At 47.9% G+C, this 26,959-nt stretch overlaps 4 protein-coding genes and 1 non-coding gene across 5 annotated transcripts; 3 read left to right on the forward strand and 2 right to left on the reverse strand.

Moving 5' to 3' along the window:
* Positions 1-13,224: 13,224 nt before the first annotated feature.
* F4812DRAFT_444586 (uncharacterized protein) lies at positions 13,225-15,854 on the reverse strand (the record flags this gene model as incomplete). Its single annotated transcript, XM_047935507.1, has 2 exons — positions 15,336-15,854; positions 13,225-15,131 (listed from the first exon to the last, which is right to left on the reverse strand). Coding segments are annotated over exons 1-2 (1,961 nt in total), but the record flags the coding sequence as incomplete, so codon positions are not given.
* Positions 15,855-17,184: 1,330 nt separating this feature from the next.
* On the forward strand, positions 17,185-18,400 carry F4812DRAFT_463156 (uncharacterized protein; the record flags this gene model as incomplete). Its single annotated transcript, XM_047938162.1, has 3 exons — positions 17,185-17,341; positions 17,400-17,468; positions 18,159-18,400. The coding sequence occupies 3 exons, from the start codon at positions 17,185-17,187 to the stop codon at positions 18,398-18,400; spliced, it is 468 nt and encodes a 155-aa protein (XP_047786411.1).
* A 73-nt stretch (positions 18,401-18,473) lies between these two features.
* Positions 18,474-18,772, forward strand: F4812DRAFT_444592 (uncharacterized protein). The gene has a single exon (XM_047935509.1). It carries the CDS (start codon positions 18,532-18,534, stop codon positions 18,751-18,753), a length of 222 nt encoding a protein of 73 aa, XP_047786412.1. The 5' UTR covers positions 18,474-18,531; the 3' UTR covers positions 18,754-18,772.
* Positions 18,773-19,070: 298 nt separating this feature from the next.
* On the forward strand, positions 19,071-19,159 carry F4812DRAFT_t142. The gene has a single exon. It is a non-coding gene; the product is annotated as a tRNA-Tyr (tRNA).
* A 1,610-nt stretch (positions 19,160-20,769) lies between these two features.
* On the reverse strand, positions 20,770-26,053 carry F4812DRAFT_463157 (uncharacterized protein; the record flags this gene model as incomplete). Its single annotated transcript, XM_047938163.1, has 2 exons — positions 20,770-22,429; positions 22,494-26,053. 2 exons carry the CDS (start codon positions 26,051-26,053, stop codon positions 20,770-20,772), a joined length of 5,220 nt encoding a protein of 1,739 aa, XP_047786413.1.
* Positions 26,054-26,959: the final 906 nt, after the last annotated feature.

Below are 26,959 nucleotides of genomic sequence, written 5' to 3' on the forward strand. Positions count from 1 at the left end.
TATTATAGACAAACTCAGAGCCGTGCCTTCTACGGGTGGTCGAAATTGAGGTGGGAACCAGAGAAGATTATGTACGTCGTCGAAGATGTTCCTGAAAACTTAGGTACAAGCTCGAGTCCCAGGTTGTAGGAATAGCTCCACATGCACAATGAGAGGCAATGTACAGGGACAGGAATATACTACATGGTACTCTGGAATTATCCACATCTCTACTTGAGGTACATCCTCGAAAGGTCGACATGGGTGAAGTGACTAGGGCTAGTCTACTGGGGCTTGGATCTAACCATTGATGGGAGTGGCTCCAGTACTTGACGCATGTGGAGACAAGATGGAAAGACGCATGAATAGCCGCCGCAACGAGTTGTATGTGTAGGGCCATCACTTACTAGTCTTTCCTCGTGGGCAGATTGGAAGACACCCCAGAGTGTTCACAGATTCAAGGATTTCATCACTCAAGTCACCCCCGTACTACGTAGATCTATCGGGCGCTTCAAGAGGGGTTACATCGACCATGCCACCAGTATGGAAATAGAGAGACCATCAAGCTCGTAAGGCTTGCTTAGAATCGTGACTGGGAAAGTAGCGGGGGGTTGATAGATGTGGCACCTGGCTTTTAATGGAGCTCTTAGTATATATCAAAGGAGATACTACGGGGCTGTAAAGCAGGCGTGGGAATCTCCTACGTAGGGCAAACGTTCTTTCTTGAACACGCTACCTACTCCCCGTTAATCTTAACTAGGAATTGAATATTAAGCGAGGGTGACGAGAGGTATGTACCACGGACTGAGAATTTGAGGGAGACAGTATCCAACACTGTGCTTGATGTAAAGTAGCCAAGGGTTCAATATCTGTCGAGGTACTGCCTGTGTACTTGAAGCGAATCAGGTACGAAATACATTAAGAAACTTACTATGCATCAAGTAGGTTGCATTTGGTCTGGCGGGTGTGGACCAGGGTTAATGGACCCAAGGACATGGCGTTGAAAACATGTGGGAGTCGATTACAAGAGGGCCGACCAGAACTTTTGGAGATGACAAATGCTTGGCCCATCCCTTCAGTTAACGACAGCGATGACGACTTAGAAAACGTCTTTACGCGTAACAGAGAAGGCATCCGAAATCAAAAGTAGACTTATAATAAGTCTCCTACTTGCAGTAGGTATGAGCTTGGCCTCATAGTTAGATACCTACCTGCTTTTGTTCTTCTGCCAATAAGATGTACCAGCCACAAAAGTCTTTCTAGAAAGGATAGTGATTTAATTGAGAAAAGACTTAGGTAAACGTAGGAGGTAATTACTGATGAGCGCTGCCACCGCTGCCCCTTCCGGTAAGAGTGGAATAGCATCTCTACCTAACGCCGATCAGTCAGTCTGCTAAAATCTGAATATAGAGCATGCCCTCTATACCAAGAGGAAAATGAACTCGTCGCGTAAATGGTAGGATACCTGATCTACGCTCGTAGATTGGTTGTTTTCTTGAGTTTTGTCATTTCCTTTCGCCCGTGCTGAGGTTTGCGGGGAAGTCGAGAAACGTACGTAGCTAAATCAGTTAATAATTGAAAGTCAGGATAGGGGTAACTATGGGTTTCGATTCTAGACGTCTTTGCTACGCCTCACTTGAAATCTCCAGGAAGGAAAGGAAACGATGTAAGACATCAGGCATCAGGCATCAGATTGGCCAGAGTCTGCATCATCGCGAAGAGTTAGAGGTTACTCGTGATGAATCATGCCGGCGAACCCGTTTGAGGCTCTAGCCGTTTCCCGTAGAAATGTAAAAGCCATCTAGCCTTGGTTTAGTCCGTAGCCTCTTACACGCCGATTAGGTATTCATCCAGTTTATTCGCTCAAAAGCGAAATGCTTCGAGAAGCCGTTACATCGTCGCTAGGCAGATAGCGAGTCTGCCCGGCCACGGCGCGGCCCATTCCTCGACCGTGGTGGACACAGCGGGGGTCGGGCCTCTCACTGCGGCTCATAGCCCCAAAGGGTTTCTAGTCCGCCAGAACTTAACCTCGTGTAAGAAGGAGGGGCCTCGGATTAGATCATCATGGAGGCTATAGGAGTTAAGTTCATCAGCCGATGAAGTAGTCAAATGTCGCGGGCGAGCCGTTTGAAAATTTGGGGTCCGACTATTTGGAGTGGGGAATGGAGATTGGAGAGGGAAGAGGAGAAAAAAAAAAAAGCGTGGGACGATCCGATGTGCGAGCTAGATGAGTAAGGAAATGTGAGATGTGGGATGTAGACTACTTAGGTACCTCTCCTAGTAGGGTGCGGGTAAATAAGTCCATGTCCCATGTCAGGTATCTAGCCTTAGGTATCTAAACTATTGATAAAACTTCAGATACTTGGGGACGGTTGTGTGATTGATTGGAGATTGAATAATGAATAATGGGCTGAGTTGAGATGTATTGTACTGTAAAAATGGGGGCGCAGTTTTCCCCCGAATTCCAAGTTCCAAGCTCCATACGGCCTAGTTGAAAACAGAATATCGCATCTACCTGCATGTTAACCTATTGTGCTTAGCTGCTTACCTCTAGCTAGAGCCTAGAAGGTAGGTGTGTAACCTGTTGTGCTACCTATACTAATACCTTAGGTATACTAACAATATAAACGTATGTGTGCGTGTTACCTCTTACCTACCTAGGTACATGGCATTTGATAGTTATAGTGGGCTGTTCTCACCTTGCTTTGAATATTTAACGTAACACAAGATTATAAGGTAAGAGGTATGTAATAAGATTAGTTAATAACTCAGCCAATTGCGGCATCTTGTAAAAAGAAATATTTCTCTACGAATGCATAAAAGTCGAATGTTCCAATGAATGTGCCCGCCCATTAATACCAGGTAACTCTGACAGTTTCTTACTACATTAAGTACATGTATGTTGTATGTCTTCTTCGTTGTCGTAGATATAACTACTTCGTACGTATTATTGAACGAACTGCTCGAGATTCGGTTCGGGGACCATACGTACATAACTAACGTATACTTCGCATATACTATGTAGTGACCTAACCTACGTGTACGACTTCACAGCCGACCACCGTCCCACAGGCCCACAAGTAGGGAAATCGTCCTCGAGATTCCGGTATATAGATCCGCTAGATAAACTACCTACCTAATTCAAATCTGTTCCAACAATATAAGGTTATTAGCGCAATTCGTCGCTTGCGCTAACAGCCCGTCGCGCCTGTACAACATGTTGTAAACGGCAAGCTGTATATACCTGTATTGTACAATACCTTATTTACCTTAGGTAAGGTACCTTCTAAGATACGGGTTACATAGTTACATGTAATTGATAAGATTTTTAAGACTAAGCCCCCAAATGGTATGCAGAGCGAGACCCCCTCGTTCGCTAAGACATACCCAGGTTACGTATTATTACTGATGCTTAATCGGGAGTGATACCATTACTCGTCCCGCATGGCAATCGGCGACTTTGGCCGTCGGCGGAGACAAGGGCAGGTGGGCGACAACGAACAGAAGAAAAAAAAAAGGATCATCTCCCTCCGGAGGTACCAAAAGCCGACAGGCTTACACAATATTATGCAACCCCCTGGTAGGACATAGTCATAGTTCGATGTGTTGTCGGTACCGACGGTATGGGACGCGCACAAATGGATAATCAAAGCTGCAATTCCTATGGGTGGTTTGCGCCGTATGCGCTCCATTCATTACCTACCTTAGGTACCTATGCTGAGTCGAAGCCGACGTACGACTGCCAAGCAAGAGCCCAGAGGAGAAAGCGGGTGGCTTGATGATGCAGTTGAGTGTGTACTACCTAGGTCTAGGTATGTAAAGAGATTGTGACATGCCGACGGGCCGTCGATCAAATGACGGCAAGCCGGAGGGGACGGGTGAAGAGACCCTATAGGTTCCCATAGTGGTAGTTTCCCCCCCATCCCGTTGCATCTCAAGCCGCACCTCAAATGTTCGTATACGGACTGACGATGTACCCCTACTTACCCTACTTACAGCTTGCAAGGGCCGGCCATGTACCTACAAGTTCAGGGAATTTAGGGAACTTTGTGCAGCGACAGTGCGAAGAAGAACAACAAAAAAATAGTGATATGGATATCCAGGTACTATTGGAAGTTACCTTAGCACCTTAGGTTAGGTAGGCTGGCCGACTGGCGGGGTTCAAAAGGTGGATCACGTTACAACATAGGCGCTTAGCGCCTAAAACGAGGTGGCACTGCACATTGACCACAAGCTCACCGCGGGTTCTTAGTGGCTGATCTGACCCCTACCCTCGCACCAAATATTAGTCGTTCCGTCCAGTCGGTAACCAATCATATCCAGCCACACACCTTCTACCCTACGAAAAGTCGAGCCAGCCTCAGTTTTGTACACCATAGTAGGTACCATCGCAGCACTTATGGGAAACTATGTCACTATCTTATGTATGTCAAATGCTCTGCCCGCCTCTGCCCGCCTCTGTCATCTCCGAAAGCTACCTAATGCTGACTTGAGATGTATGAGGATTATATACATGTAAGTAAGATTCACTGATGTAGTAGCATAAATCAAATCCAGAAATTCGATTTTGATGCCAAGCGCTGTTTCCTATCGAAATAATTACTTGGGCTCCGACTTTTCACAAGTCGGCCCGTAATCCCATCTCTTTTCCCTCTCATTCTCCCATTCTCTGTCTCACACACACACACACACTCTCTCTCTCTCTCTCTCTTACAGGTAGCTACCTAGGTAGGAGGTAGCTATACGGGCGTGCATGTAGTAAGGTGTCAGCACTCTAAATAGAAGTTTTGAGTGGCTCGGCATATATTATAGCGATCACAAAAAGCCTCCCTCTTCGTGTATCTCTCTCTGCCGTCCCTGGTTACCGTTAAATGATAGGGCTGAGCGAATGTATAATATGAAAAGAGTTCGTAATGGTACCTAACACAAATGCGGTACGGTCCGAATATAGAAAATATATGTTGGTTTCTACCCCAGTATTTAAGCCCCCCTATTGGATCAGCCCTACCTTAGCTACCTGGTAGATAAGCGTCTAGGCGACAAGCCTCCAGGACGAAAACCATCATGACTAGGTACAGGTAGAGGTATGTAGGGGAGGCATCCGACTAAACTCTATTTTACACAGCATTCGTGTTTACCTTGTGGCTAACAATAAATCCCTAGACGACTTCATCCGCGCGTCTGGCTAAGTAAGTATATCGTATTTACGATTGAAGCCTCAAAATGTGTTGCTAGTCACTCGACAAGCGACCTTGGCATGTTTTTAGTTCAAACCAACAAGTCTAAATAACCGCGGAGCCATCCAACAAATAGAAACCTGGACAACTAGTGCTTAGGTATACCTCGACGAGGATACACAGTATGCGAGTAACCTAGACTTCGAGTGGGTAAGTATCGTGCTTAGCTGGGGTCAAATCCCGATTCCAGTCCCCTCAAAGGACCTTATGGTCCAAATGTCGGGAAGAATCCCCTGCCCCTATCTAGATAGAAGCCCCCGCCCCCCAGCCGTATAAGCAGCCTATTATAACCTAGACAGCGTTAAGAATAGCTCTTGCGGTTGGTCTAATAGATAATGAATGATTTTTCTGGGGTCCCTACGTTCAAGAGGAGATCCATTTCTTTGCCGTTTGGGTAAGGAGATATGTACGTCCTAGGATATGCTATGTAGTCTCATGACGCCTCACGTAAGGTTCTCATTTAATACTGGACTTTTGTTAGGCCTCTCAATCATAGACAGCTCTGTTTAAATACAAGGACGTCCTTACTAGGTAGGTTCCACAGACAGGTCTAGTATATAGCTCCCTAATCTATCCTATAAAATTGAAGGAATCGTGGAGGAACTCACCTAAGCGCTATACCCACACCCATCAACATTCCCAAGTTAACACGATCTACTTAACTCCACATTAAGCCTCAATGCAATGTGACATCCGGCGCTATATGATCGGTAACCACTGACTAACAATACGAGCCCGAGATGTTCTGGAGCACAGCGCGGCTCTCGACTAGATCTTCTACCTTATTCCAGGTTCCGAGTTCCCCGGCAATACCTGGTGACACTATGAATTCCATGCTGGCGGGTCCTCCCCATAGTAGTTGACTTGTTTACATTGCATCACCCATCTTTCAGCCTCTATCGCCGAAAAGGAACGCCGCTCTGCCTTGTCCATACCACGTAGGCGTTTGGAACGGCGTCCGAGCCGGAATATCATTAACTTGAGGCGTAAGAAAGCAGGGTTCCCCCTTACCGTCAACCCTATATCCGCGAACATAGCAATTCGAACTCAGGGGCTGCCAGCGCCCTGAATCTGAAGCCGACATCCTTGCTATCAGATTACCTAGCGGCACCGAAACTGCCCCGGAGAGATCGTAATCAAACAGACGCAGAGCAGCTTGACGGGTCCCGACATCTCATCGACAGCACATTATTAGATGTGTCTCAGGTTCATAAGAGCGCTTTTTGGCAGGTGCCAGACAGCGGGATGAACAAGAAGCTCGCGAACTCATACCTGCATGAAAGCTCTACCTACCATAGGTACCTGCCTAACCTAAGGTACAACACGTCACATAGTTAGTTAGAAAGGGGCGTAAACCGAGGTCTAATCTTATTACCTCTTTCGAAAAAAAAAAAAAAAAAAAAAAAAAAAAGAGAATCCTATTCGTGAAACGTTCTAGAGGCTGAAGGAAGTCCATCTATCCCAAACTTAGACCAAAAGGAAGACACATCATAAGCTACTAATACCGGTAGTCACCCCAATGAATGGGACCCCTGCCTAATCTAAGCCATTGCCTTTTAACCAGGGTTCTTCCTTTTCTAAGAAGGAGAAGAGGTAGGTAAGGGGATCGTTCAGAACGTTTTAAGAACTTTCGAGTTACGGGTCTTTCTTTGGACGGTGGGATCAGGCGTGGCAAACAGTGAGGGTAGGCATGTACCCTATTTCCCGCGTGATTGACACCAATGGGGTACGCCCTGGTCCCCGCATCACACAAGCAAGGAAGACCATCATATAATAGGTAAAGCTTCAGTAACTATGTAGTAATAGCGAATAAATAATTACTCATCTACTACTTATCGCCGATGAAGTATATCGACACTGACTCAAGGCATCTAAGGGAACTGGAGGTAGCTTACCTACCTGGTAGCTCTATTGGGGTACCTTTAACTACCGACCGAAGAGCCTGGACTGATCATACCTATATCAGGCATAGAAGAACAGGTCATTAGACGTCTGGTAATGCCAAGGTGTGGGTATGCTAGAACGAGAAAGTCGGGTTGGGGATCTCGAACCGCCAGAGGAGCTGCAATACAGACAGCAGCAGCTAGGTATTAGGTATGCATTAGTATACATAACGTCAGCACGGCTTACGACTTCCCGAATACCGCCAGTCCCTCGATGATGTTCGCGATGTGCGTCGTTGGGATTGGTCACCAACCGTGCGGTACTGCTGACAGCCGGCAAAGCCATTGGCCAGCCCTATGACCTTTCTTATAAGGCGGCATGGATGTAATAATGAGTAAATAGTGTATATGGGCATTTGATCCCAAATCAAGCGTGAAGGATCTGCTTGTTGGTGCTGCTCATTCAGGGCTTAGAGCTTGGTTCTGCCCAGTTTGAGCATAGACGGATGTTCATCATTCTAGCCCCCAAGCTCCTGCCTCTCCACACCATTCAGACACATAGAAGATAATAAACAAAGGAAGTTTAGTAGAGGTAGTATGTGACTCCGAAATTATCTCCTTTGGGTAGGTAGTAGGTATGGAAAGAAACACCTAAAGTCAAGGAGCCTCAGAGAATGAAGAGTCCTACTTACCAGTCGCTTGGTCCGTGGGGGGGGAAAGGACCTGGAAGCTCGTGGACAAGGCAGATACCAAGGTAGGCAGATAGGCTATGTGAAAGACTTATTCTGGCGGGAAGGATATAACTGATGCAACATTGGCCACCAACACGTACCTTATTTCCGTCTTTAAGTTGAAGTTTGATTAGGATTTTTGTATCTTTTTTTTCCTGCAAGTGACCGGCGGAGAGCCGAACATTGCCGGTGATTCGCTGGCGGGGTGAGCCAATCATATAACATGAATGGGATATCCATGCCATCCTGCCTACATGGATACATAACTCGAGAAAGAACCCTGGAAGAAAAGTGCGAGTGGGAAGGAAAAAGATAAAAAGACGGAGGGAAAAATGCAAATTCAGCCTTGCCTACCGGTTTCATAGCACCGCCGCAATGTCGCAGAGGCTCCCCCTATGCTAAGTGAACAAGTGCTTATGTATTCGGGATTCATCAGTTTCGGCTGCCGTTCCTACTACGCGTGTCCCGTAGCTCATCAGCGATGGCCTGCTCTGTAGATAGGGCAGGTAGTATGTCTATCATGCCATGAAGATGCTGCTCGGTCTCCGTTCATTCAAGCTCGACTTAAAAGGGTTTAGTTCCACGCGGTCGATGCGCAAAACTCACGAATACCTAATAACCCCTTAATTGGTAATTTGTAGATATTAGTTAAAAGGGACATAATAGGTACCTCCTACCTAGACCTAACTTACACATACTTACTATGTAGTATCAGATATTAGCTAGCTACCCGGTAGTTAATCTATCTTATGTCCTAGTAATATTCGAAACCTGAACACGGAGAAGCTTCTGTAGTACAATAGAAAATTTCAGTCTCACATAAACACAGCTATGATCCCGGCAACTTTCTAAGACATCACCGGGCACAGTAATTTCGGGGGCCGCATTCTTCTTTTCTTCTTTTTCATCTTCTTTTGACGAGTTACCTCTTATAATATATCTGCTTGTGACACTTACCGACAACTGCCGTGCCCCGACGCGAATATAGACTCGATCTGTTTGAGAGTTGACGGTATCTCCGAAGCCGTCTCGACGTTCAATTACTGCATAAATGACAGGGACGGGACTAGGGTCAAGCATGTATGTATGGTGGGCCTTCGCAAACTATTGCCTTTGATCCCTAGTTACCTATGTAATCGACGCCAAGCAGATTTCACGATAGATTTTCCCGATCTTCACGTTATCGTGCCACTGACCACTCTAGAATTGCTCTACATAGTATGCGCGTCAAAAGCTCCACCGCGACTTTTTCTTCCTTAAGTATTATGAGGTAGGTATCTTCACCGATATTCAACCTACATCTGTACCTAAAAACCATACACTTTGGGATCCATTAGGCATGGCTTATTTCCGCGGGGACTGATATAGGAGTTTTTGATTCCTTATTTATTCCAGAAAAGTGCCCGCGTGTTCGAAAATACCCTTCCAAGTCTCGTCCACGTGTATGTACTCGCTCAGTTCGGGTACTCGCCGAGACATAATTCATAAGGACGTCGACAGCTATCTACAATAGCTGTCCACCTATAGACACGTACACACTACAGCACAAGTTTAGATATACACCCCCGTAAAGGTTTATCATAACTAAATCTAATACATAGTCCTACCTAGAGTTATCTACCAAACGTGACGTTACTCGGTAGAAGCTCTCCAATGATTAGAATTTCTGGCCTTATTATTAGGCTATGTGAATAATGATTAAGGAGTATTCTAATTCAAAGCAGCCGCGCTGAATGCCCATACGCGGCTCGGCTGCAAGTCAATTTCAATGCAGGAGGCGTTAACGCAAGGGAGAACTTCAACCCGCGAATAAACATCAACACATTAAACTTATTATGCATTAACTAAATATCTACCTACCTTACTTTACCTTACCTTACAGACAGATCTACATAAAAAGCAGCAAAAACATGCCTTCTACTAAGAAAGGCAATTAATCTGACTCAGCCGTCTACCCTTTGTTCCCCCGGTTAGACCTTACGGCGGGCGCTTCTTGAAACAAACGAGATCTGGAACCGGCTGTCGTGCGACGACTTGTACAGGACATGTATGTTACAAGTCCTTAGCCTCACTTTTAACCGCGACTTGAACATATACAATATAACGAAAAACGCGACTATGTTATAGGTAATACACATGGCATAAGCTTTTTTATTCTTTTCCCTTCGTTCCCACTGCGATTTTTTTGGTATTGCAAAAGGAACGAGGAAAAAGCAATCCTATTTCGCTTACGCGGGAGCAAGCATCTTGTAACCGTTGCATTAGCAAGGATTGCCACGAGGTTAGCAAGGTCCGCTCAGATACCTAAATTTCTCAAAGGCACGGATCAACACCTCTCTGATACAAGTATTATGCAAATTGTACCGTACAAGACAATACAAGACGATACACTACCTACCTTAGGTACGCTACAATGGTATCACCCATGTCCCCGTCCGCTCAAATATATCTCGTCCATCCTTAATAAAGGACATTACAAGGCCTTTCTAATCTCCGCCCGCCGCGTCTTAACTACCTCCTACCTACCTAAGGTACGTAATGCCCAGGCGTACCTATCCATCGATGTCCCTGTTACAAATATACTTCTTCAAAAGCCGAGAGCAACGATAAGGTTGCTAAACGCCGGTCCGCTCGCGAACGGCGACGACGTCGCGTCTCAGGGGGGGCAAAAGCAAAGCAAGTCTTCGTAGCTGTTGCCAAGGGGAACAACAAACCTACCCCCCTTCCTCGCTTTATCTCTCTCTCTTTCCCTCTTCTCTGAAAATTCGGTGCCGAAGACGATGTTAAAATTTGAGGCCCTTTCCGCTTGGAATGGTCGGTAAAGCAAACAACAGCCTTACGAATAACGGGACCCAGGAAGCTTTGGCTCGGTTCCAAGCGAACGCCAAACCTAGATCGTACACTCTCCACTCCTAGCCTTCCAACCTTTACTTTTGGGTCGCGGGAGACAGGCGGTATTGTAAACCACTCCAGCGGGAATTGTTGCTGCCAGGTAGGTTAGCTGCATAGTAGCACTGCACTCGGGAGGGGAGAGAGGCGGCCCAGGCCACGTTTTTTGGGGGCCGAACAAGTCCACAAATGAAGCAAGGAAGATAACTAACTGTCAGGGTGAATGATACGATCTAACTACCTACCATTGTAAATTATCCTCTCTTTTTTCCCGCTCTTTGGGCTCTCTAATCCTCCCATAAATCACCTAACTACCTTACCTACTACCTCCCATCCCCACTTCTCACTCATCATCGAGGCGTAGAGCTTATTGGCTAGGTAGGTACCTAGATAGCGGGAAACCTAACGTCGCATCGCATGTCGCGCATAAGAATCAAATTAGACCCGGCTCGTCCTGTCCAAAAAAAGTCCTAGAAAAGAGACAACTACCCGGAGTCGGGAAGGACGATGACTGGTTGCCGGTTCGATACCGTTGGTAAGGTAGCTACAGCATAAGGTTGTGTGTGTGTGTGTGTGTGTAGGTGTGCATCCGCGCTTAATTACGTCCGTAAAGCTGGCGACAGGGCAAGGCCGTCCTATCCCAAGGCCCAGTGCTTGCGCGCATGGCTACCTACCTACCTAGCTACTTACATATATAGTAGCATCACATCGTATCCCAAGAGCCAAGATATCAAGAAAGAAATCCTTCCCCGGACGATCCCCCAGGGGGGAGGGTATAAAAAAGACCCTATATACCTGCGGACCAGTAGCCCCAGAGACAAGGAAGATATTCGGTGCCACGGCTATGCAGCGCCGACCTTGCTTCGTACGTACGTAAGGATTAAAAAAAAAAATAGATCCCCGAGAAAAGCCGCCGTGGTAGTAGGTGCCCGGCTTATAGGCCGAGACGACCACGCATCGACTTCTGAAATGGGTATGCTTGCATGTGGCCCGTTTCCATCTACATGGAGGGGAGAGGGGGGTCGATTCGATGACACCTTTCAAAAGTCCAGTTTCGAGAAAAAAAAAACATGTGCTGCTTTGCTCGCTGTGACGTCGTCGCCCCTCGACATGGCCGGCGCCACGCCGCCGCGATGAGATACCTACCTACGGTAAATCCCGTCAACTGCGGGAAGAAGGGGGTAGAGTAGGGGAGGAGGGGGAGGATACATACCAAACGACGATATCTTAGGATCGCCTATTCGTGTGTCAGTAGGCGAGGTCGGAACGTTACTGGGCTGAATACTTACCTACCTAACTTACCTCTTACTGGGTGTTGCTATTTCTGGCGTCGCCAGGCCGATCTTCCTGTGTCGGCGATAAGCCAGCCAGCCAGCCAGCCAGTTCATGAATACCTAAGGTGATCATCACCCGAACAGCGTTCAACATCGTAGTCCGTCATAGCTCTAATCCTCAACTCTTCGTCGTTCAGGTCTTGAAGCAAGGTACATACCCCTCAATAACTATCTAGAAAGTATGATCATTCGTAGAGGGCCTCGGACTATGTTGCTGGATGCCTTAGGTAGCTGTTAGCTGTAGCCTCTTCGTAGATCTACTTAAAATGCCTACCTACCTAATCTAGGGTAATCATAGGAGTTTTTTTTCACACACCGAGAATTAATAATAATCAACTTTGAAATCCCAATAGCTCATAAGCTTGAATACCCTAAAAGGTACCTAAGTCTGTCTGGTTCTGGGAAGTGAGTCGACATAACTCTTTAAATTTTGGGGCCCTAGGACAGATAAACTCCTACATAACTCTGTATAAAGAACTGCTCTACCTAGATGAAGTTGTAACAATTTCAATTTCGTAGTTTTTACTCCGGACAATGCTGACTACCTACCTAGGTAGGTAAGGTACTTGATCGATGGACAATCCAGCAACCAACCTTAGATATATAACGACCATACAAAAGCAATCCACCCGAAACCCCGACGCTCCTGGTATACACTCCTCCCCTTTCGCAATACTATGCACAATGAAAAGGGGTTATATACCGTCCCTCTCTATAATCGCCTTTCCGTAACCATAATCAATTTCTGCTAGAGATGCCGGTCTAGCAATGAACGTAATTAAAACCCACACCAGGTGGCAGATGAAAAGAACAATTTTCTCTCGCGCCTACCCCTCGTGCAAGTCACACTGGAATGATTATTCAACCATAAACGTATTCCCCTTGCCCCTAATTTCATACATAAAATAACCCGTGGCGCCTGGTCGGTGCTGTTGAATCCCGGGAACTCACGTTCGCTAGATTTATTAGCATCTGATGGTTCTGCTCACGTATCATCTTTCATCAAGGTTGCGCTACATTCCTTCTAGAGGTTGAGCGAAGGTGTAGTTAAAATCTAGTAATCCGTCCAGCATCCAATGCTGTGGATCGAAGAAGTCATAGTTCGCGTCACTTCCGTACCCCAACCCAATCATGCTATTGGCACCGGCGTTTAGGCCGTGACTTGCTGTCGGTGTTATACCGCCGTTACTTGTTGCCATCGACGTCAAGTTCGTTAGGTTATTATGCGGCAATAATGTGCTGTCCATGTGTGTGGAAGATGCGGAAGACTCATTACCTGAGTCTGGGTTAGTTGGGTGTTTAAGGGCTGCTCGACATTAGTTAATCCCCCAAGCCAAGCGAGAGAGGTATACTAATCGAGAGGAAAGAAATCGGGGAATCGCCTTACCATCAAGAGTCCCACGGCCCTGGGCCTGGTATTCTTCCCTCCAGCGCCAGATAGAATCAAACACGAGACTCATGCTATGCCTGCATCGGACCTTCAATTGCAAACTGTCGTCAATAAGGACAGAACTGTCATCATCGTGGAACGATGTGTTGCTCTTATTATCTATTCGCGCGCCATTCCACATCTGGACCATGAGCTCCGCTAACCTCCATTGAAGATCGTTGTCTAGCACGCTCGTCCTGCGAATAGCATTGATGGTCTTATGAAATAGAGTCCTTCCCCTTTCGAAGTCTATCGTTTTAGCGAAGAAGGATCTCATCAGCTTTAATAGAGCAAACCCGGCAGCGACGAGCATCTGTTGGATGTAATTAGTGGTATACAATAGTATATGTTGGTTCGTGTCTTGAAATAGGAGATCTAAGAAACTTGTAATAGCACGCCACAGGCCCATGAGATCGTCCATATAACCAGGAGTACTGCTAGAATCAAAGAATCCGGCAAGGCGAAGGTGTACGTTGGCGGCATACAAGTGTACCTCCACAATTGGCGATAGACGCTGCGAAAGGATTGACGTTTGTAACTCCTGGAAATCCCGGCGGTATACCCGCATCAGCATGGCTCTGTGCTCGTCGCCGGCTACCCCCCGGGGATCGCTGGCGTTACTGTACATTTCCTTGGAGACTTTGTCGCAAAACCTCTCTATTCTCAGCCTAGCTTCAAGTTCAGGGGAAAGCGTGAATGGGCCATCCTCGCCTGGGCGGATCGCCAATGTCCAGTCGTAGAGAGAGGTGGCCGGCTGGCCGTAACCAGTCCCAATAGACTGGGCAACAATATTACATACGGCCCAGGTTGTTACTCGGTCATGAAGCTGGTCCTTGTTTAGCTCCACCGATACGCGAGAGAAATCCTGGGTATGGTTAGGTCGGTGCAGGCCGATACCTGTGGCGGCTTTCATCATTACACCGCATAAAATATGAGTCGGATCTGCTGTCGTCGTGCTTGTCGGCAGAGGCCAAGTGCATAACAGGCAAAGAGCCTTAACGACGAAATAGCTATTCGGTACATCGCCTACAGTGCCCCAAAGTAGTCTATTTAGAGGGCCGCTCGATAGTTCATGTAAGATACTGGGCTTGGCATGGTAACGCCGCGAGGCAATGGCTATAATAGTCCAGAAGAGTAAAGCATGTTGCTGATAATATAGGTCAGGGGACTGGTGCTCGTTCAAGAAGGGGAGGAACGGATGGTAACAGCTGAAAAATTCCTGGAATAATCCATGGACATCCTGCTCGGTCAGTCGCACTGTCTCAAGCTCGTAGGCATAATGGGTTGCGGCCAAGCTATACGACCCTCCTCGTTTAAGAGTCAGAAGGGATGTAACAGCCTCATCGGACCCCATGAGCGAAGGATTTCGGGTATGCGAATACGCACTATTTGCGACGGGGGATTGCAATTGCGATTGCAGGTCTTCATCATCGTCCATTACAAAGCCCTGAGCCTTAGCTTGGGCTATCTTGCGACGTAACCGATCGATCTCTTTTTCCATCTCAGCATGTTTCGACCTCTTTCCGATCCGCTTGAAATTGGACTCGATCTTGCACTCGAGTTTTAGACGGTTACACCTCGAACAACTCTGGAATGGTTCTTGAACAACATCGCACCTAAGTTTCTGCTGCCTACATTCGTTACACGCTCTATTCCGGATGCTGTTAGCTAGATGTCATGACGAATATATTATTCGCGTATAGGTCTATTTGAACGGGGAACACGGAATGGGGAATGGGGGATGGGGGATGGGGAATCAGGTATCGGTAAATTGAAGTTTAGGATATTATATAATATGTAGATAGTAGACGGTAAACAGTAAACGGTAGATGGTAGATAGATTATGGACGTACCGCTTCACGCCGGGTTGTCTCTTCTTTTCGGGTTCGGCAAGAGACTGGTCTTCGTCGCCGATAACGCTACCAGGACTGCTTTCGACTCCGAGGCCCCCTTCGCTGCGCTTTCGCTTCATAGAGCCATGGCGGTGGACGCTCACGGGGCTGGTAGGGCTCGTTGACGGCGCCGAAACGGCGCCAGCAACCGTGTGGCCATCCATGCACTCTCAATTGACTAATAAAAACAACCCAATTGAACGTGACAGATATGACGAGTGATGGATTTCTGAGGTAATTCTTTTTTGCTCCGTATGGCTCCGTGCCGCTGCACCGGCCGAGGCTGAGTTTTGCTCAGCTTTGCTTTACGTCGAGGTTCCGAGACCGATCACGGAATTGAGAGGGAATGGGAGGGGTCTGGTTTGGGCTAATAGCGATAAGAGGATATGAATTAAAATTTGGGTGGGAGAGAAGCGAATTGCGGCTCTGACTCGACAACGGAAAAAAAAAGTTCTATTATTTTTTATTTTTTTATTTTTTTGCCGCTAACGTGGGGTGGCGGGCAATGCGTTGGAAAGTGGATACTTTGAATACTGGATAACTACTAGGTAATGGATAATGGATACTGGATAACTAATAAAGAAAGAACGAGTAATAAGAGTAGGTGAGGATAGGTAAGGGCAAGCAAGCAAGCAAAGCAGTTAGGTAAAGAAAAATCAAGAATACGGTTTGGCTTTTGTCAAAACTTTTTGAGAGTCATCCACCTTTTACCCATAGGTAAGCTTGAGATTTCATTAGACCTTCAATTATTATCCACTGAAGGTTCCAATTGATCAAAGCGATTGGACTAATTGAACTAATTGCTGCTAATTGGACTCGAATTGCAAAAAGACCAAAAGACTATAAGTTTCGGAATGCATGTAGGGTCAGGTACCTACATATTCCCAAAAGTGAAGAGGTGCCTTAATAGCAAATCATGGGTCCCGTAATGGAGGAATGAGTTGTTCATTGCGCGTGGTGTGCTGTAAGTGTGCTGTAGTATGCGCAGCTCCCTCCATCTCAAGCAGTTCGACTTGCATACGACTTGCATAGGACCTCCCTTGATTTCCCTTGGCTTTCTTCCATTAACCAGTAAAATGAGGGGTAACAAGGTCACACTTTACCCATCTTGGCTTGCGGAATACTTGTATAGGAAGGTAATCCCGGTCTAAATGATCAGGTGCTCTTACCCCAATTTGTTTCCTTCAAATGAGATCCCTGACAAGTTGACGAACGCCATTTTCTTTCATTCAATGTTATATTCAACATCGCAATGTCTTTACAGCTTTGCAACTACCTACCTAACCTACCTAACCATGAGTAAGATATTTCCTTTCCCTCTTTTTTCTTTCTTTTTTTATAAGGCATTTTATAATTATACTAAGAATAGTTATACTTTAATCCAATCGATCAACTGATTCTTACCTGTTGTCGCACGATCGAGATATATTATATAATGTACCTTATGAATGTATCAGCTATCGAACAGTTTTTTCGGCTTGACCTAAAAGAGTCACGGCAAGGGCCAAACAACGACCCTGTTCGGTCCTTACCTAGAATAGGTAAGCCAGCAGCACTACCAGATAGCTGCAGACGCCGGCCAGGAAACTAAAAAAACTAAAAAGGTGCTCGGTACGCCTGTACGCGTACGACACAATACAATACGATTCCCGAAGTATAAGCGACCGGACGGTCCCAGGTGCCCACTCTTGGGGTCCACCTACAGTTATTCCTCCCATTACATTCAACGCCATGCAAAAATTACTCCTTACATGTATCCTATATATTAAAAGTCATATATAATATCCGAGTAGAAAAAGTCCCTTCAAAAATGTCGACTGAACATCAACACGGTCATGGAAACCGAGAATTGGTAAAGGGTAAACTTCGTCCACCGTCGAAACCACCCTCAACCAAATCGTATACAGTCACATCAGCGTCGATCAACGAAGTCCTGGTGAGAAAACCATCTGAGAGACAAGTGAACCGTACGTGTGCTTTATGATCAATTAAGATCATAAGAGGTATATTTTGACACATTTTTAGAGGATCCTATTGAGATCTCATCCGCGGCTACTGCTCAACCCTTCTTAGATCCCACGATCCTTGAACGTCGTAGACGCAACAGCGGCATGACTTGAAAGAAAAAAAAAATTGTGGGGTATCTTATTCTCAACTGGTGGCATAGTCAATCCCGATCTATTCGGGCTCTTGCTAAGTGCATGAGGGTATGAGGGGTTGCAGTCATACTTTTTTCGCTTCCCAGGAACGGGAATGGACGGATATGTTGAGACGAGGGCTGATCTCCCATATGCCGAGACCCTCCACTTGCTTCCGGCTAGACTAGGTTTTATATGCGTGATACATATCGCAGCACGCCGAGCCCCAAGTCACATATCATTATCTTTGGCTTCGAGGATGCATATCCGGAGTAGATTTACCGGGCTACTCACGTTGCCACATTGCGGATTGCGGCCATACAAGTGCTATGCAGCCTCCAGCCACGCTTTTATAGCTGCTTCTATCCAGTTGCTTCCCGTCTTACGTGGGTCTCTACCTAAACCTTGAAAGCTATATTGGGGGCCACCTCACCAGTCGAGTCGTCTTCAGGTAATCCCTCCCTAATCAGATAAGCCTGGATTAACGACCTTCTACATGCATGCAAGGTGAATCAGACGAGACAGACTGTTGGCACCTAATATCTGAATTAGGGAGGTCCTCCAAACCGGTTTGTCGTTATATTATAGTTTACACGCTGGCGTCTTTCCCTCGTGAAACGCGCCAGTCGCTCAACAGAAATGTTAGTGGAAATTGAAGATCAAGCATGTGCTTCCGCCTCTCGCTCCCCGGATCTCGCCCCCGACCCTATGAACTGTGCCCCGGTCCGCAGTGTAACGAAGATCCCGACTTTCTCAATGTTGCACCCACACGTACTGAGAGCTTTATGGGCGGACCGACGATACCAAATAATGGCTATCGATCGGGACCCCGCAGAGGATGTGGTTGTAGATGCTATCAAAATAAGCGACCCTTACATCCGGATGTAGGTATGCGAAGCAGAATTTTATGAAATTTTATTCTATAAACAGTAGTAATAAGGCTGGCTAACATGCATGAGAGATGTGTGTCGCTAAAATGGGACTCTCTTACTATACCAGAATTTCTGTTGAGTTTCGATATGAAGCGGATCAAGTGCTGGATCAGCTCATGTTGCATTCCGCGTATTGTAGGTCTAATCACACTTTCGAGAATTCTAGGTACTCTCGGGATCGAAGATGGTATTACCCATGAAATGTGCGTCTCCAATGAGAAGAATACGCATAGTTCAATGTGTCAAACGCACCTATTTTATATCGAGATCCAAGAAGCGTATAGCGAGTCGATTTGCTATAGTTCTTAGACTACCTACGTACGATAGATAATACGGTACCATCAAACTATGACTCGGCGTGCACCCTCAGCCCTCAGGACCTATAGTTATCCCTTCTCTGTCCTTTGCCGATAATGTTTGCCCTTGTACAATACCTCGCCAAGTTGTCCTACGCACCTCGACGTCTCGGTATTTGTACTCTGATCCACCCTAGGTCACGTCTTGGCAACAACTTGAATGCCCTCATACCAGCACAAGAATATACGAACTCAACCTTAGAACTTCATAGAGCTAGAATTCGACAACGCAGGCACATATGCTTTTCTAAAGAACGAGGCCTTCAGCGACCCTTGGTAGTCTAGTTGGTTATGGCGTTCGGCTGTAATTGTAAGAATTGTATACCGAAAAGTCACCGGTTCGATTCCGGTCCGAGGGATCCTGTTTTCTTTTTTATATATCTTCTCTATCACAACCTTTGCCTTTTTTTTTTTTTCAACCTCCTCCTAAAACAAACGACGAAAGAAGTGAGACCGTCTTGGAAAACAGACGAAGAAAAAAGAAAAGAAAAAAAAAGAAGACATACAACACCGGGGATTCGCCGATCGTCACCGACCCGGCTACTGATCCGGCGGTATCTGGTTTATCGAAGGGGAGAGCAGACGGGATCCCGAGTTCTCCAGATCCTATGGTCGTATGTGAAAGAGCGGGTTGCTAAGTGCGACTTATATATCTTTTAGCTAAGAGACTAGCGTAGGACTAAGACTGCTGGGTATCTCTTAGCTCGTGGTAGTTATTATATTACGGTGCTTTCGAAACCTTGGTCGTAGTAGTAGGAGTAGTAGAGGAAGGGTCGTTCAAAGGGAACGGACGTCTTGAGAGAGAGAGAGTCTGTTGAATGAACCACTCAGAAACAGTGCGGCTTGATGGGTACGGTATGCACATATATCATAGGAGGTATATAATTGGATCGTGTAGAGGAGAATGTTTGACCACTTACGGCCAAGCCGGCTGGGCGCTTCGAAAAATACTTCCTGTTTGGACTTATTGCGACATTGAGCGCCTAAAAGTAGTGATCTCGTGACGACGGGCTAAGATATGGGCCTTCAAAAACCAGGTAAAGCTACCTAGGTAGGTACCTACATGAAGGTTACGCAACCTGGCCTGTCGTATGAATACCTAGTTCCCGCTCGTCGAAGTTGATTCATGGACGATAAGATGTACTAGACAAGTCCTGTCCAAGGGCCACATGTCAATAGAAGGTTTGGGTTATGGAAGCTCGGCAGTTTCCTTATGTTCCGCATTATATTCGATCACCTCGGGCCCGCCGCTATTGGTGACAAGAACAAGAAGAAGAGGAAGAAGAAGAAAAGAGGGGTATTGTGATAACAGTTAGGGGGCAAGGCTGGGGCTCAAGTCAACGTTCCTGGGAAATAACAACAACCTCTTATCCTCATCCACATGCCGATTAGTTTAGGTGGTAGTTAATAGAACTTCCAATAATGTGATAAGACGATCTCAATCTACTCAAAGAAAAGAACATAGCACTAGGTTAGGTCTAGGTACTCAAGCAATACGCAAGAAAACATCAGGCACAAAGGCCTTTAGAAAATTCCTTCACCTGACGGCAAGTTTGTAATTAAGCCAACGCATCCAAATATGTACACACATACGTCAAAGCAATCTGACCAGCCGACCAGCCAGCCCATATCCGCTTCGATTTCCAAAGCTCCCCAATAGGTATCTAGTGTAAATACCTACGTCCGAATACGTGACGCTACTTATCTTAGGTACCTAATCTTATCCTCATCTTTCCCAAACGTCGTAACTCGTAAATATCCAAGATTCGCCATGCTCCGGATTATTACCCAGCGAGCCCCCGGGTGAAGCGAAATCCCAAGTACGTGGTCCATCCAATATGGTAAAAATCCAAGATGTGAATAGAAAAACTTTTCCTTCGTCCCTCCCACCAAATGTTGAGAAAGAAAAGGGTAGAACCTCTCGAGCCTGATAACCCCCGCGGACGTATTCCCCGTTTGGCCTTCATCCCTACGACGACCCCCTCCTCGCCCTATACTGGCTTCCCCTGCCGCTAAACAGGCGCTTCAGCACGCCCTTCTGCGGCCTTTCCTCCTGGACCTCGTATTCCTCGTCCCCGATGATATCCTCATACATAGTACGCTGCTGTGTCTGCCCTTGCCCCTGTCCATGTCCTTGTCCTTCATACCCATACCCGACCTCGGTCTGACTCTCCCCCCCTTCCTCGCCTCTATACTCGTACCACAGCCTCGGCACCAGCAGCCGGTACGGCACCGTGATCCCCGCCGGGTCGCGCGGGTTGACCTCCACATTGAGGCACACGTCCAGCCCGCCCCGCACGTCGACTTCGTACTTGGCCGTGAGCCCCGTCGGCGCGCGGCGGTGCGGCCGCGGCGGGGGGGCATTCCACTGCGTGCCGGGCCTATTATCGCCGCCGTCCTCGTCGTCCTCATCGTCGTAATACGCGCTGTAGTTATTATTGTCGTTATGGCCGAACCCGCCGTGCTCTCCTCTCGTAGGCTGCGTGTACGCCCGCCGCGGCGACTTCGCCGTGAAGAGCGCCTCGTCGCCCACCTCGTACTCGTCGTTCCGCCCTGCTCCTCCGCCGCGCATTCTTCCCATATTCGGGTTACTACTACTGCCGCCGCCGCCGCCGCCGCCACCCGCGTAGTATTCCGAGGCGTACACGGCTGCTCGAGCCGGCCCTGCTGCCGTCACGGTCGTAGCTCGCGCGCGCTGGGGCCGCGGCGCCTCGTACAGCACTGATTCGACGTCGTCGTCCTCGCTATCGGGGCCCCAGGCGCCGTTGATACCGCCGTCGTCAGGTCGGTCGAAGCTATTCCTCCTTCGACTGAAGCCGCCGTTGCCGTTGCCGCGCGGACGAGAACTGTCTCCGCGCCCGAGCGAGAGGGTGCGTAGGAGTCCGCCTGGTCGGGACCCGCCGCCGCTCGTCGAGCCGCGGCGGGAGAGCGAGCGCAGGAAACCGCTACCAGAGACGGGCGGACGTGAGCGGTCGGCATGGTCACGGGGCTTCTCCTTCCGGAGAACGAAGCCTTTTCTCTTCGACGAGAATCTGCGGAGGAGGCTTCCCAGGCTGCCTCGCGGAGTGCCCTCGGGAGTCATTTCGTAGTCATCTGGGGGTGGGGTTGACGGCGGTGTCTGTCCGGGCACATACTCGCGGATGGAGCACCAGTTGCGGTGGGGGAGGAGACGCTTGTTGTTACGCGGCTTTCCGTCTACTCCGGTAGTAAAGATAGGAATCATGTCCTCTTCGGTATCCTTGTCGAAATGATGGATCTTGTTGCGCTTATTGAGAATGTCGGCCATGATGTCGGGGGGCGGCGCGTTAGCAATAGCCGACGAGATGACATTAGGCATATAGCGGAAATCGTGATGTTTAGCAAGCTCTTGTTTGGGATTCGAGTAGAACTGGCCTATAGCGGCTAGATGCACGTCACCGCTTAGAATCGTTATGCGGACGGACTTGTCTGCGGCGAGATCTTGCAGGTCTTCGATGACAACTTGCCGCTCATCCTTGTGGGTTTTAGCTGTCCAGTGGTCGTCGAGGTCATCAAGAACTTCGACGCCTCCGTCGAAGCGGTTGAGGAAGTTGCCCAACATGCCCGTTTTTCCAAGGGCCTTGATGGGATCCATTAACCGCGAAGTCAAGCTAAAAGATGTCAGTACTCTTGTATCAAATAATCAAATATGCGCACGTAAGAATAAAAACTTACATGTTCTCTAACCACACTAGCCGAGGATAAGCAATTGGAACCCCCAGAAGAACGAGCAGGTGCTGTGTCTTTCCCTTGACAATCTCATCGTAGCAACGGTCCATAAGCTTCTTCCAAGTATTCTCTCGTAAGACATCATCTCTTGTGCGCTCAGTCCGGCAATCAACAGCAAGGAGCGCGATCTTACTTCCCAGGAACATAAATGTACTGCGGCTCAGCTCATGGATATACGGTCCTGGCTTGACACCCAGGACCCAACTCGGTTCGGTCTCTTCGGTCTCGTCGGGTACACTCTGATGCTGAAAGAGCATGTAGTATTTAAACGCGACGTTACCTAAACCGCTAAATACCGGCGACTTCATAAAGTGGTGGGGATAGGAACCAAAACCATCTATGATGTCGTGATCATCGTATATGTTGACCATAGGAATTTGGCAGTTTGCTAGGCCAAATAGCCCCTGTGAGAACCACATCATATACCTATTGAGGTAGAACCGCTCCATCTCGTCCTGTAACTCTGGTATCAAAGGAGCATTGTTCTTATGCAGAGGGTTTTTGATATCTAGCCAATTGTGGAAATGGGGACTCTCCCGCATGATAGCGTCGTTGTAAAGTTGATCTCCGCCTCCAATCATGATATGAAACGGTCGAGTTTGATGGTTATTGAGCACGTCACGCCACAAAGGATCTGGACCACTGAAATCATCTGGGTTCACGCTCAAGCTGAACCCGTTGCAACTGTGGAACATGATGTTCATCGACTCGCCCCGAGGGGGTACCCAGAAGCCCATAGCAGGGCCGTGATTAATACGGTAGGCGATTCTTTGTTGATAATGCCGCAGCTCGACTTCAATGTTGAACCTCCAGAACGTATGGCCTCGTTCCGCATGTAGCCTGAACCCACGAACATCCTTGTACTTCCCCAGCTTCTCTCCGTCAACCTGGTTCCGTCTTTTGCGACTAGCAAAAGATCCCGGAGGGTCAGGTCCGTTACTGAAGTCAGGGGCCGTTCTCGTGATTTCGAATAGGCCATCGTCAGGATCCAATCTCGAAGCATCCTTGGCTTCTTCTAGGTGTTCTACTGGTCGGACGTATAATGTTTCTCCCCGTCGGCCAAGCTTCGGTATGCCTGCGATTGGGTCCACGTACTCCGGGGGAAGAGTTTGTCCCCCGCGCAGCTCCGCGGGAGGCAGTGGTAAGAGCTCGATGGGTTGAACAAAGAGTCGGAGGATTGGAGGAATGTCATAGGATGACTCTGAGTCTTGCGTAACGATCATGACGCTGCCTCTCCATATTTCCTGCTCGGAAGTTTCGTCGTTACGGTTGGCTCGTGCTAACGGCTTTTCGTAACGAAGACCACAATAGCGCAGCAGCGGTCCGCATTTGAGATACAATGCTGGCCTAAACCCCGTCTGACCTTTGGTATCGTCGTACGGCTCCTCTCGAGCTTCCAGCTGTGGTCGCGTCGTTGTACTACCTCTACGCTTACTGCTAGGGGGGCTCTCCCACCACGGCATGCTCTTATCAGCGACGAGGTTAGGCTCTTCATGAAGGTCCAACAAAGGACCCGCTAGCGTTCCAACTGTAGCTTTCTTCCACTCCTCTAAGTACTTCGGCGGTTGATACATTCCTCGACCAGGCTTAAGCTTGCCTCGATACATGTAATCATGAAGACCAAGTTTATGGTCGCTCATATCCGAATCATAGTCATCTCCTTCAAACATTTGAGCCTCGTGCTTTCGATCCGGAAACGTAACAGATTTTACAACATTTCTGACCGGCGTCGGCGAGTCTTCCGAATCGCGTATTCGAGTTTGATAAGGGTGCTGTGACGGTAGTGGGTTTTGATTATTCTTCATAGATTGAGATCGATTAAGCCCACCCGCCGCGGCTGCGGGTCCTTTCGGTTGAACTGTAGGTTCTTCATAGTCGTCTTGATTGAACTGCTTACCTCTTGCTGGCGGCCTTTCGTTATATTCTGGTGAGGTAGGCATCCTCGTACCCATCTCGTTTCTAGGCTTGATGGCTTCGAGAGGGACGCCCGCATCTCTAGGAACTGCATTTGGGCCCTCTCTTGGCAAATTGCGCCTGTATTGGGCTGCTGACCTTTCTTCGGCCTCCCTACGCGCACTATACCAGGGGTCACCTGGTGGATTCTTCTTAAGTTTGTTGCTGCCACTACGGGTAAGAGAAAAGCCTCCGCTTACTGGAGTAATGGGTGAAGTAGGTGAGTTACTCTCTACATCTCTTGGCGGATTGGTATCAATTTTAGCAGCCCTCTCGCGAAAGCTTAGGTTACCTTGAGTTATTTCAGCTTTCTCAGCTGCTGTGATATTAAGATTCCTGGCAACTGGAATTTGCGAGCTAGGATATTGGTCGGATGACCGCCTAGCTTCTTCTTGGGCACTACGAGTTGAAGGCCCGCGGGATACGACGACGGTTGGCTGGGTTGGGACTGGGTCAGCAACAATCGCGCGCTGATCTTCCGGGCGAGCGTTGGATTGACGCCGATCTCTGGTCCGGATTGGCTGGTTGGTTTGACGCTCTGGTGGGAGCTGAAGCCTTTCTTGAATTGAAATGCTCTCTTTCCGTGCTGCCCGTTCTGCCCGTTCTCTTGCGCGATGCTCGGCAGCTTCTACACGGGCCCGTTTCTCTTCCTTGGTGATGCTATCGAGGGTCAGCTCGAGCCTTTGCAACGGTGACCGGTCGTCTGCCCACGTTGGGCGCTTTACTGGCGCGCTTAGTGTTCCTTGTCTCTTTGGTGCGGAAGGGTCCACAGTCTCCTTCTCTGTCGCATCGCCATCTGCTGGGGGTTGTCCTATAGATCTAGATCCCTCTAGGCCCCGATGTACTGGTGGTTTGCTTGTACCCCCACTTTCGTCAAAAGTTTGTCGACTTCGATCTAGTACGGGTGCTCGACTTATTCTCTCGACTTCTGGGGTATCATCTTTGTAGAAAGACTCGGAATCCATAGCCGCTACTCTTGCTAGAGGGGACCCGTATCTAGGAGAACTAAATCGGTAAGCTGATAATGGCGGCCCTGGCGAACCATCCGCGTTGTAAGTGTACGTGGGAGTAAAGGCCGGACTACTGTTTCTATAAGGATCTTTGTAGCTGATTGGCGGTCCTCTAGGGACGTCGGGAGCGGCTGGGAGGGGAGAAGGTGACGCGGTAATCTCGTCGAAGAAGAGGTCTTCTTGCGCTCGGCTAGTACGCCTCGCTCGTTTGCCGTTAGACTCTGCGGGGTATTGATTTTGTCCGTAAGGTAGAGAGGGCGGGCGGGGAGCTAGCCCATTCCCCTGGAAATTAGAGGCAATAGGTGACTGTAGAGGACTGAAGGTAGAGTCTGTATTGGTGTCGGTATGGGTGGTTTGTACGGACGCCCGATTCGACCGTGACTGCGGCTGAGACTGAGACTGCGATCGGGAGTGGGAGTAAGTTTGAGATTCGGACGGGGCAGCGGACTGATCCAAGGACTGTCGACGATCAGTCTGGTCATAGTCGGCGGACATGCGGCAAGCTTTTGATGGGGGCAACTGGCCCCAATAAGGCGCCGACATTTATGGGTAGCTATCAGGCTCGGAGGTGATTGGGCTGCAAGGACAGGCTGAACTCGAACTGGGGGGAGAGCGTATCGGGACTAAGACGACTAACTCAGTAGCTCTCATCTGCGGGTGCCCATGATAGACCAATGCCATGCAGACACATGCGGTTCGGGTGGTTGAAGCCAGTCGGTTATTAATGCAGGGGAAGATGGGGAGATAGAGAATAGTAAGTAGCAGATTCAAGTATTCAAGACCCGACGTATGTAACTTTACGGAGACGCAATTGCGGGTAATGGCTATAAGTAATATAGCAGCGTTAATAGTGTATTGATCATCTATGTTGAAAGGCGCTGAAAAAAATTAATCAGTCGGCTGGTAATAAGACTATTCCAACCTTCTCAAGCTGGCACAAGGTTAAAAAAAAAGAAGCTTCACAGGGATCTTTTTTACCCTTCGGATTCTCCAAGCCTCACAAGCCTCCCGATTTTTCTCGTTTGAATCCTTGGAACACAACTGGTTCGGAACAGGGAATGGAACCAAACCATGTAACCCGGTAAGATACAGATCTTACCTCGTATCTCATTACAGGTAGATACTACCTGAGTAAGTAGTAACAAAACTACATGTTAGTATTGTTAGTTAGTAGAAATTGTTTGCAGAGGGAAAAGTAAAAACCACCTAGACCTAGAGGCATCGCATATTCCCCGATCATGGATATGATGGATCTACTATGTAATCTCAACCGGAAAAGAAGCGGTCAACCGGCTAGGTAGCGGAGCCCTTTTTTGGTATGGTACCTCTTATGCGTAGATACATAACGGGTGGATTCGATTTCCTTGAACTTTGAAGTGAAGACCTACTATGTAACTTCCCTTCTTCTGCCAAGGTATCGGAGTCAACTTCTCGGGAACTAAATATATT

The sequence above is a fragment of the Daldinia caldariorum genome (genome assembly GCF_022478825.1).
Source record: "Daldinia caldariorum strain CBS 122874 unplaced genomic scaffold F4812scaffold_22, whole genome shotgun sequence".
In the NCBI taxonomy this organism is placed as follows: Eukaryota; Fungi; Ascomycota; class Sordariomycetes; order Xylariales; family Hypoxylaceae; genus Daldinia; species Daldinia caldariorum.